We start from the raw sequence: 12481 nt of genomic DNA, 5'->3' as shown, positions 1-12481 counted from the left end.
TGAGTGAGTGGTGAGTGGTGAGTGAGTGGTGAGTGATTGGTGAGTGGTGAGTGAGTAAGTGAGTGGTGAGTGAGTGGTGAGTGAGTGGTGAGTGATTGGTGAGTGGTGAGTGAGTGAGTGGTGAGTGAGTGGTGAGTGAGTGAGTGAGTGGTGAGTGAGTGGTGAGTGGTGAGTGAGTGGTGAGTGAGTGGTGAGTGGTGAGTGAGTGGTGAGTGAGTGGTGAGTGATTGGTGAGTGAGTGAGTGAGTGGTGAGTGAGTGGTGAGAGAGTTGTGAGTGAGTGATGAGTGAGTGGTGAGTGATGAGTGAGTGGTGAGTGAGTGGTGAGTGATTGGTGAGTGAGTGAGTGGTGAGTGAGTGGTGAGTGAGTGATGAGTGAGTGGTGAGTGATTGGTGAGTGATGAGTGAGTGATTGGTGAGTGAGTGGTGAGTGAGGAGTGAGTGGTGAGTGAGTGGTGAGTGAGTGAGTGGTGAGTGAGTTGGGAGTGAGTGTGTGAGTGAGTGAGTGAGTGGTGAGTGGTGAGTGGTGAGTGATTGGTGAGTAATTGGTGAGTGAGTGGTGAGTTAGTGAGTGAGTGAGTGGTGAGTGAGTGGTGAGTGAGTGGTGAGTAATTGGTGAGTAAGTGGTGAGTGAGTGGTGAGTGAGTGGTGAGTAATTGGTGAGTGAGTGGTGAGTCAGTGGTGAGTGAGTGGTGAGTGAGTGAGTGAGTGGTGAGTGAGTGGTGAGTGATTGGTGAGTGAGTGGTGAGTAATTGGTGAGTGATTGGTGAGTGATTGGTGAGTGAGTGGTGAGTAATTGGTGAGTGATTGGTTGGTGAGTGGTGAGTAAGTGGTGAGTGATTGGTGAGTGATTGGTGAGTGAGTGGTGAGTAATTGGTGAGTGATTGGTGAGTGATTGGTGAGTGAGTGGTGACTAAGTGGTGAGTGATTGGTGAGTGATTGGTGAGTGAGTGGTGAGTGGTGAGTAAGTGGTGAGTGATTGGTGAGTGATTGGTGAGTGAGTGGTGAGTGATGCTCACCCAGTCCCACCCAAGGCCCCCTGGGTGGGACCACTCTGAGACTGGAAGTCACCGCAGGGTCCTTGAGGAAGGCCTGGACAGAGAGAACCACAACAACCACAACAACCATCACCACAACAACAACCACAACCACCACAACAACAACCACCACCACACAACAACCACAACCACCATCACCACAACAACCACAACAACCACCATCACCACAACAACAATCACCATCACCACCACAACAACCACAACAACAACCACCACCATCACCACCACAACAACCACAACCACCACAATCACCATCACAACAACCACAACCACCACCACCATCAACACCACCACAACAACCACCACCACCATCACCATCAACACCACCACCACAACAACCACCACCACAACACCACCACCACAACAACCACCAGCATCACCATCAACACCACCACCACAACAACCACCACCATCACCACCATCAACACCACCACCACAACAACCACCACCACCACAACACCACCACCACAACCACCATCACCACCACCATCACCACCACCATCACCACCACAACAACAACCACAACAACCACCACCATCACCACCACAACAACAACCACAACAACCACAACAACCACAACCACCACCATCACCACCACAACAACCACAACAACAACCACAACCACCACCATCAATACCACAACAACCACAACAACAACCACAACAAAAACCACAACAACCACCACGATCACAACCACCATCACCACCACAACAACCACAACCACCATCACCATCAACACCACCACCACCATCACCACCACCATCACAACAACAACCACCATCACAACAACAACCACCATCACCACAACAACCACCACCACAACAACCACCACCACCATCACCATCAACACCACCACCACAACAACCACAACCATCACAATCACAACCACCACAACAACCACAACCACCACCACCACAACAACCACCACCACCATCACCACCACCACAACAACCACAAACACCATCACCACCACCACCACAACAACCACCACCATCACAACCACCACCACAACAACCACAACCATTACTATCACAACCACCACAACAACCACCACCATCACAACCACGACCACAACAACCACAACCATCACAATCACAACCACCACAACAACCACAACCATCACAACCACCATCACAACAACCACCACCATCACCACCACCACCACAACAACCACAACCACCATCACCGCCACCACAACAACCACAACCATACACCACCATCACCATCACCACCACCATCACAACAACCAACACCACAACAACCACAACCACCATCACAACAACAACCACAACCACAACCACAACAACCACAACCACCACCATCACCACCACCACCACCACCACCACAACAACCACAGCCACCACCATCACGATCACCACCACCACCACCACAACCACCACCATCACCATCACGATCACCACCACCACCACAACAACCACCACCATCACGATCACAACCACCACGATCACAGCCACCACCACAACAACCACAACCACCACCACCACGATCACAACCACCACCACAACAACCACAACCACCACCACTATCACCACCACAACAACCACCACCACAACCACCACCACGATCACAACTACCACCACAACAACCACAACCACCACGATCACAACCACCATCACAACAACCATCACAACAACCACAACCACCGCCACCACCACCACGATCACAACCACCACAACAACCACAAACACCACCACGATCACAACCATCACCAGAACAACCACATCCACCACCATCACCACCACGATCACAACCATCACCACCACCACAACCATCACCATCACAACCACCACCACCACAACAACCACCACCATCACCACCACCACCATCATCACAACCACCACCACAACAACCACAACCACCACCACAACAACCACCACCACAACCACCACGATCACAACCACCACCACAACCACCACGACCACGATCACAACCACCACCACCACAACAACCACAACCACCACCACCACGATCACAACCACCACCACAACAACCACAACCACCACCACGATCACAACCACCATCACAACCACCACCACAACAACCACAACCACCGCCGTCACCACCACGATCACAACCACCACCACAACAACCACAACCACCACCACGATCACAACCATCACCCCAACAACCACAACCACCACCACGATCACAACCACCACCACAACAACCACAACCACCACCACCACGATCACAACCACCACCACAGCAACCACAACCACCACCATCACCACCACGATCACAACCACCACCACAACAACCACAACCACCACCACCACGATCACAACCACCACCACAACAACCACTATAACCATCACCATCATGGTGGTAGTGGTGATGGTAGTGGTGATGGTGGTGGTCGTGGTAGTGCTGGTAGTGGTAGTGGTGGTAGTGGTTGTAGTGGTAGTGGTGGTAGTGGTGGTAGTGGTGATGGTATTGGTGATGGTGGTAGTGGTGGTAGTGGTGGTAGTGCTGGTAGTCGTAGTGGTGGCAGTGGTAGTAGTGGTGGTGGTAGTGATGGTTGTGGTGGTGGCAGTGGTGGAGGTAGTGGTAGTGGTGGTAGTGGTGGTAGTGGTGGTGGTGGTAGTGGTGGTAGTGGTGGTGGTGGTAGTAGTGGTGGTGGTGATAGTGGTGGTGTTGGTAGTTGTGGTGGTAGTAGTGGTGGTGGTGGTGGAGGTGGTGGTGGAGGTGGTGGTGGTGGTAGTGATGGTGGTAGTAGTGGTGGTAGTGGTGGTGGTGATAGTGGTGGTGTTGGTAGTTGTGGTAGTGGTGGTGGTGGTAGTAGTGGTGGTGGAGGTGGTGATGGAGGTGGTGGTGCATCAGCCAGTCATTTCGGTCATCTCAGTCAGTCGACCCGTGGCACCTGGGTCTGCCCCGTGACCTCCTGCCAGCGGGCGTTCGACACTTCACGTGGCCTCAAGGTGCACATAGCCTGGCAAAAGCGACGTAGTGGCAGTCTGTGTGTGAGTCTGTGGGTCTCTGTGTGAGTCTGTGGGTCTCTGTGTGAGTCTGTGGGTCTCTATGTGGGTCTGTGGGTCTCTGTGTGAGTCTGTGGGTCTCTGCGTGAGTCTGTGGGTCTCTATGTGAGTCTGTGGGTCTCTGTGTGAGTCTGTGGGTCTCTGTGTGAGTCTGTGGGTCTCTATGCTAGTCTGTGGGTTTCTGTGTGAGTCTGTGGGTCTTGGTGGGTCTCTTTGTGAGTCTGTGGGTCTCTGTGGGAGTCTGTGGATCTCTATGTGAGTCTGTGGGTCTCTGTGTGAGTCTGGAGGTCTCTCTGTGAGTCTGTGGGTCTCTATGTGAGTCTGTGAGTCTCTATGTGAGTCTGTGGTTCTCTGTGTGAGTCTGTGCGTCTCTCTGTGAGTCTGTGGGTCTCTGTGCGAGTCTGTGGGTCTCTATGTGAGTCTGTGGGTCTCTGTGTGGTGAGTCTGTGGTTCTCTGTGTGAGTCTGTGGGTCTCTGTGTGAGTCTGTGCATCTCTCTGTGAGTCTGTGGGTCTCTATGTGAGTCTGTGGGTCTCTGTGTGAGTCTGTGGGTCTCTGTGTGAGTCTGTGGGTCTCTATGTGAGTCTGTGGGTCTCTGTGTGAGTCTGTGGGTCTCTGTGTGAGTGTGTGGGTCTCTATGTAAACATGTGAGTCAACATTTTATCCACTCAATCAGACATCGTTAGCGTTTGGGATCGAACCCACAACCTCCTGCACACCAGGCGAGGTAGTCAACATCTCACCCACGACCTCCTGTGTACCAGGCGAGGTAGTCAACATCTCACCAGCACGACCTCCTGTGAACCAGGCGAGGTAGTCAACATCTCACCCACGACCTCCTGTGTACCAGGCGAGGTGGTCAACATCTCACCCACGACCTCCTGTGTACCAGGCGAGGTAGTCAACATCTCACCCACGACCTCCTGTGTACCAGGCGAGGTAGTCAACATCTCACCCACGACACCTCCTGTGTGGTCAACATCTCACCCACGACCTCCTGTGTACCAGGCGAGGTAGTCAACATCTCACCCACGACCTCCTGTGTACCTGGCGAGGTAGTCAACATCTCACCCACGACCTCCTGTGTACCACGCGAGGTAGTCAACATCTCACCCACGACCTCCTGTGTACCAGGCGAGGTAGTCAACATCTCACCCACGACCTCCTGTGTACCAGGCGAGGTGGTCAACATCTCACCCACGACCTCCTGTGTACCAGGCGAGGTAGTCAACATCTCACCCACGACCTCCTGTGTACCAGGCGAGGTAGTCAACATCTCACCCACGACACCTCCTGTGTGGTCAACATCTCACCCACGACCTCCTGTGTACCAGGCGAGGTAGTCAACATCTCACCAGCACGACCTCCTGTGTACCAGGTGAGGTGGTCAACATCTCACCAGCACGACCTCCTGTGTACCAGGCGAGGTAGTCAACATCTCACCCACGACCTCCTGCACACCAGGCGAGGTAGTCAACATCTCACCCACGACCTCCTGTGTACCTGGCGAGGTAGTCAACATCTCACCCACGACCTCCTGTGTACCAGGCGAGGTAGTCAACATCTCACCCACGACCTCCTGTGTACCAGGCGAGGTGGTCAAAATCTCCCCCACGACTTCCTGTGCACCTGGCGAGGTAGTCAACATCTCACCAGCACGACCTCCTGTGTACCAGGCGAGGTAGTCAACATCTCACCAGCACGACCTCCTGTGTACCAGGCGAGGTAGTCAACATCTCACCCACGACCTCCTGCGTACCAGGCGAGGTAGTCAACATCTCACCCACGACCTCCTGTGTACCAGGCGAGGTAGTCAACATCTCACCAGCACGACCTCCTGTGTACCAGGCGAGGTAGTCAACATCTCACCAGCACGACCTCCTGTGTACCAGGCGAGGTAGTCAACATCTCACCCACGACCTCCTGTGTACCAGGCGAGGTAGTCAACATCTCACCAGCACGACCTCCTGTGTACCAGGCGAGGTAGTCAACATCTCACCCACGACCTCCTGTGTACCAGGCGAGGTAGTCAACATCTCACCCACGACCCCCTGTGTACCAGGCGAGGTAGTCAACATCTCACCAGCACGACCTCCTGTGTACCAGGCGAGGTAGTCAACATCTTACCCACGACACCTCCTGTGTACCAAGCGAGGTAGTCAACATCTCACCCACGACCTCCTGTGTACCAGGCGAGGTAGTCAACATCTTACCCACGACCTCCTGTGTACCAGGCGAGGTAGTCAACATCTTACCCACGACCTCCTGTGTACCAGGCGAGGTAGTCAACATCTCACCAGCACGACCTCCTGTGTACCAGGCGAGGTAATCAACATCTCACCCACGACACCTCCTGTGTACCTGGCGAGGTAGTCAACATCTCACCCACGACCTCCTGTGCACCAGGCGAGGTAGTCAACATCTCACCCACGACCTCCTGTGTACCAGGCGAGGTAGTCAACATCTCACCAGCACGACCTCCTGTGTACCAGGCGAGGTAGTCAACATCTCACCAGCACGACCTCCTGTGTACCAGGCGAGGTAGTCAACATCTCACCCACGACCCCCTGTGTACCAGGCGAGGTAGTCAACATCTCACCAGCACGACCTCCTGTGTACCAGGCGAGGTAGTCAACATCTTACCCACGACACCTCCTGTGTACCAAGCGAGGTAGTCAACATCTCACCCACGACCTCCTGTGTACCAGGCGAGGTAGTCAACATCTTACCCACGACCTCCTGTGTACCAGGCGAGGTAGTCAACATCTCACCAGCACGACCTCCTGTGTACCAGGCGAGGTAATCAACATCTCACCCACGACACCTCCTGTGTACCTGGCGAGGTAGTCAACATCTCACCCACGACCTCCTGTGCACCAGGCGAGGTAGTCAACATCTCACCCACGACCTCCTGTGTACCAGGCGAGGTAGTCAACATCTCACCAGCACGACCTCCTGTGTACCAGGCGAGGTGGTCAACATCTCACCAGCACGACCTCCTGTGTACCAGGCGAGGTAGTCAACATCTCACCCACGACCTCCTGTGTACCAGGCGAGGTAGTCAACATCTCACCCACGACCTCCTGTGTACCTGGCGAGGTAGTCAACATCTCACCAGCACGACCTCCTGTGTACCTGGCGAGGTAGTCAACATCTCACCCACGACACCTCCTGTGTACCAGGCGAGGTAGTCAACATCTCACCAGCACGACCTCCTGTGTACCAGGCGAGGTAGTCAACATCTCACCAGCACGACCTCCTGTGTACCAGGCGAGGTAGTCAACATCTCACCCACGACCTCCTGTGTACCAGGCGAGGTAGTCAACATCTCACCCACGACCTCCTGTGTACCAGGCGAGGTAGTCAACATCTCACCCACGACACCTCCTGTGTACCAGGCGAGGTAGTCAACATCTCACCAGCACGACCTCCTGTGTACCAGGCGAGGTAGTCAACATCTCACCCACGACCTCCTGTGTACCAGGCGAGGTAGTCAACATCTCACCAGCACGAAGGAGTCCTTCAGGTGTGGCTGGAATGGCCGCTCGAAAGTGAAGGTCTGCCGGACGAGGCGTCCGTGCATGGACCTGAGCACAGGCAGGGACAGTGGTGGGTGACGTGGAGTCAAACCACACGCAAAACTGGTGGTGACTAGTAGTGACTAGTTGTGACTAGTGGTGACTGGTAGTGACTAGTAGTGACTGGTGGTGACTAGTAGTGACTAGTGGTGAGTAGTAGTGACTAGTGGTGACTAGTGGTGACTAGTAGTGACTTGTAGTGACTGGTGGTGACTAGTAGTGACTAGTGGTGACTTGTGGTGACTAGTAGTGACTAGTAGTGACTGGTAGTGACTGGTAGTGACTGGTGGTGACTAGTGACTGGTGGTGACTAGTAGTGACTGGTAGTGACTAGTAGTGACTAGTAGTGACTGGTGGTGAAAACTAGTAGTGACTAGTAGTGACTAGTGACTGGTAGTGACTGGTAGTGACTAGTGACTGGTGGTGACTAGTAGTGACTAGTAGTGACTAGTAGTGACTAGTGGTGACTGGTGGTGAATAGTAGTGACTGGTAGTGACTGGTAGTGACTGGTGGTGACTAGTAGTGACTAGTGGTGACTAGTAGTGACTAGTAGTGACTGGTAGTGACTGGTGGTGACTAGTAGTGACTGGTAGTGACTAGTGGTGACTAGTAGTGACTAGTAGTGACTAGTGGTGACTAGTGACTGGTGGTGACTGGTGGTGACTAATGGTGACTGGTGATGACTAGTAGTGACTAGTAGTGACTAGTAGTGACTGGTGGTGACTAGTAGTGACTAGTAGTGACTAGTGACTGGTGGTGACTAGTGGTGACTAGTAGTGACTAATGGTGACTAGTATTGACTAGTAGTGACTAGTAGTGACTGGTAGTGACTAGTAGTGACTAGTAGTGACTAGTGGTGACTAGTGACTGGTGGTGACTGGTGGTGACTAGTGGTGACTGGTGATGACTAGTAGTGACTGGTAGTGACTAGTAGTGACTGGTAGTGACTAGTAGTGACTAGTAGTGACTAGTGACTGGTGGTGACTGGTGGTGACTAGTGGTGACTGGTAGTGACTAGTAGTGACTAGTAGTGACCAGTAGTGACTAGTAGTGACTAGTAGTGATTAGTAGTGACTAGTGGTGACTTGTAGTGACTAGTAGTGACTAGTAGTGAACACTAGTTGTGACTAGTAGTGACTAGTAGTGACTAGTAGTGACTAGTGACTAGTAGTGACTAGTAGTGACTGGTGGTGACTTGTAGTGACTAGTAGTGAACACTAGTTGTGACTAGTAGTGACTAGTAGTGACTTGTAGTGACTAATAGTGACTAATAGTGACTAGTAGTGACTAGTAGTGAACACTAGTTGTGACTAGTAGTGACTAGTAGTGACTGGTGGTGACTAGTGACTGGTGGTGACAGGTGGTGACTGGTGGTGACTAGTGACTAGTAGTGACTGGTAGTGACTAGTAGTGACTAGTAGTGACTGGTAGTGACTAGTAGTGACTGTTGGTGACTGGTGGTGACTAGTGACTGGTGGTGACTAGTAGTGACTAGTAGTGACTAGTGACTCGTAGTGACTGGTAGTGACTGGTGGTGACTAGTGACTAGTAGTGACTGGTAGTGACTAGTAGTGACTAGTAGTGACTGGTAGTGACTAGTAGTGACTGGTGGTGACTAGTGACTGGTGGGACTAGTAGTGACTAGTAGTGACTAGTGGCTAGTAGTGACTGGTAGTGACTAGTAGTGACTAGTAGTGACTAGTGGTGACTGGTGGTGACTGGTGGTGACTAGTAGTGACTAGTAGTGACTGGTAGTGACTAGTGGTGACTAGTAGTAACTGGTGGTGACTGGTGGTGACTAGTGACTAGTAGTGACTGGTAGTGACTAGTAGTGACTAGTAGTGACTAGTGGTGACTAGTAGTGACTAGTAGTGACTAGTGGTGACTGGTGGTGACTGGTGGTGACTGGTGGTGACTAGTAGTGACTGGTGGTGACTAGTAGTGACTAGTAGTGACTAGTGGTGACTGGTGGTGACTAGTAGTGACTAGTAGTGACTGGTGGTGACTAGTAGTGATTAGTAGTGACTGGTGGTGACTAGTATTGACTAGTATTGACTAGTAGTGACTGGTGGTGACTGGTGGTGACTGGTAGTGACTAGTAGTGACTAGTAGTGACTGGTGGTGACTGGTGGTGACTGGTGGTCACTGGTGGTCACTGGTGGTGACTAGTAGTGACTAGTGACTGGTGGTGACTTGTAGTGACTTGTAGCGACTAGTAGTGACTAGTAGTGACTGGTGGTGACTAGTAGTGACTAGTGACTAATAGTGAACACTAGTAGTGACTAGCAGTGACTGGTGGTGACTGGTGGTGACTAGTGACAGGTGGTGACTAGTGACTAGTAGAGACTAGTAGTGACTAGTGGTGACTAGTAGTGACTGGTAGTGACTAGTAGTGAACACTAATAGTGACTAGAAGTGACTGGTAGTGACTAGTGACTGGTAGTGACTAGTAGTGACTAGTAGTGACTGGTAGTGACTAGTAGTGACTAGTTGTGACTTGTAGTGACAAGTAGTGACTAGTAGTGACTGGTGGTGACTAGTGACTAGCAGTGACTAGTAGTGACTAGTAGTGACTAGTGACTAGTAGGACTAGTAGTGACTGGTAGTGACTAGTGACTAGTAGTGACTAGTAGTGACTGGTAGTGACTAGTGACTAGTAGTGACTAGTAGTGACTAGTAGTGCCTTGTAGTGACTGGTAGTGACTGGTAGTGACTAGTAGTGACTGGTGGTGACTGGTAGTGACTGGTAGTGACTAGTAGTGACTGGTGGTGACTAGTAGTGACTGGTGGTGACTTGTAGTGACTAGTGACTAGTAGTGACTGGTAGTGACTGGTAGTGACTAGTGGTGACTAGTAGTGACTAGTGACTAGTAGTGACTGGTAGTGACTGGTAGTGACTAGAAGTGACTGGTGGTGACTGGTAGTGACTGGTAGTGACTGGTAGTGACTAGTAGTGACTGGTGGTGACTGGTAGTGACTGGTAGTGACTAGTAGTGACTGGTAGTGACTAATGGTGACTGGTAGTGACTAGTAGTGACTGGTAGTGACTGGTAGTGACTAGTGGTGACTAGTAGTGACTAGTGACTGGTAGTGACTAGTAGTGACTAGTAGTGACTAGTGGTGACTAGTAGTGACTAGTAGTGACTAGTGGTGACTGGTGGTGACTGGTGGTGACTGGTGGTGACTAGTAGTGACTGGTAGTGACTAGTGGTGACTAGTAGTAACTGGTGGTGACTGGTGGTGACTAGTGACTAGTAGTGACTGGTAGTGACTAGTAGTGACTAGTAGTGACTAGTGGTGACTAGTAGTGACTAGTAGTGACTAGTGGTGACTGGTGGTGACTGGTGGTGACTGGTGGTGACTGGTGGTGACTAGTAGTGACTGGTGGTGACTAGTAGTGACTAGTAGTGACTAGTGGTGACTGGTGGTGACTAGTAGTGACTAGTAGTGACTGGTGGTGACTAGTAGTGACTAGTAGTGACTGGTGGTGACTAGTAGTGACTAGTAGTGACTAGTAGTGACTAGTAGTGACTGGTGGTGACTGGTGGTGACTGGTAGTGACTAGTGACTGGTGGTGACTTGTAGTGACTAGTAGTGACTAGTAGTGACTGGTGGTGACTGGTGGTGACTGGTGGTCACTGGTGGTCACTGGTGGTGACTAGTAGTGACTAGTGACTGGTGGTGACTTGTAGTGACTTGTAGCGACTAGTAGTGACTAGTAGTGACTGGTGGTGACTAGTAGTGACTAGTGACTAGTAGTGAACACTAGTAGTGACTAGTAGTGACTGGTGGTGACTAGTGACAGGTGGGGACTAGTGACTAGTAGAGACTAGTAGTGACTAGTGGTGACTAGTAGTGACTGGTAGTGACTAGTAGTGAACACTAATAGTGACTAGAAGTGACTGGTAGTGACTAGTGACTGGTAGTGACTAGTAGTGACTAGTAGTGACTGGTAGTGACTAGTGACTAGTAGTGACTAGTTGTGACTTGTAGTGACTAGTAGTGACTAGTAGTGACTGGTGGTGACTAGTGACTAGTAGTGACTAGTAGTGACAAGTAGTGACTGGTAGTGACTAGTGACTAGTAGTGACTAGTAGTGACTAGTAGTGACTGGTAGTGACTAGTGACTAGTAGTGACTAGTAGTGACTAGTAGTGCCTTGTAGTGACTGGTAGTGACTAGTAGTGACTGGTGGTGACTGGTAGTGACTGGTAGTGACTGGTAGTGACTAGTAGTGACTGGTGGTGACTAGTAGTGACTGGTAGTGACTGGTAGTGACTAGTAGTGACTGGTTGTGACTAGTAGTGACTGGTAGTGACTGGTAGTGACTAGTAGTGACTGGTAGTGACTAGTGGTGACTAGTAGTGACTGGTGGTGACTAGTAGTGACTGGTAGTGACTGGTAGTGACTAGTGGTGACTGGTAGTGACTAGTAGTGACTAGTAGTGACTGGTAGTGACTGGTAGTGACTAGTGGTTACTGGTAGTGACTAGTAGTGACTGGTAGTGACTAGTAGTGACTAGTAGTGACTGGTAGTGACTAGTAGTGACTAGTAGTGACCAGTAGTGACTAGTAGTGACTAAGGACTGGTGGTGACTAGTAGTGACTAGTGACTAGTGGTGACTGGTAGTGACTGGTGGTGACTAGTAGTGACCAGTAGTGACTAGTGGTGACTAGTGACTGGTGGTGACTAGTAGTGACTAGTGGTGACTAGTAGTGACTGGTAGTGACTAGTAGTGACTAGTGACTGGTGGTGACTAGTAGTGACTAGTGGTGACTAGTAGTGACTAGTAGTGACTGGTAGTGACTAGAAGTGACTGGTAGTGACTGGTGGTGACTAGTAGTGACCAGT

General features: G+C 51.3%; 1 protein-coding gene and 1 long non-coding RNA gene across 2 annotated transcripts in view; one reads left to right on the top strand and one right to left on the bottom strand.

Moving 5' to 3' along the window:
* Positions 1-12481, bottom strand: part of LOC116958070 (uncharacterized) — a 49896-nt gene that overhangs the window by 26914 nt on the left and 10501 nt on the right. The window contains exons 2-3 of the mRNA XM_032980564.2: positions 7558-7639; positions 1019-1091 (exon numbers count right to left, since the gene is read on the bottom strand). Coding sequence (XP_032836455.2) covers positions 1019-1091; positions 7558-7639 — 155 coding nt within the window. The remainder of the gene's footprint in view (positions 1-1018; positions 1092-7557; positions 7640-12481) is intronic.
* LOC142908116 (uncharacterized) lies at positions 6721-7118 on the top strand. Its single transcript, XR_012931603.1, has 3 exons — positions 6721-6765; positions 6938-7023; positions 7068-7118. It is a non-coding gene; the product is annotated as an uncharacterized LOC142908116 (long non-coding RNA).

Source organism: Petromyzon marinus, assembly GCF_048934315.1.
Source record: "Petromyzon marinus isolate PM22_M1 ecotype Great Lakes invasive population chromosome 70 unlocalized genomic scaffold, UKy_Petmar_22M1.pri1.0 chr70_unloc.4, whole genome shotgun sequence".
NCBI classification, from domain to species: Eukaryota; Metazoa; Chordata; class Hyperoartia; order Petromyzontiformes; family Petromyzontidae; genus Petromyzon; species Petromyzon marinus.
This window is presented reverse-complemented; position numbering and strand designations above follow the sequence as displayed.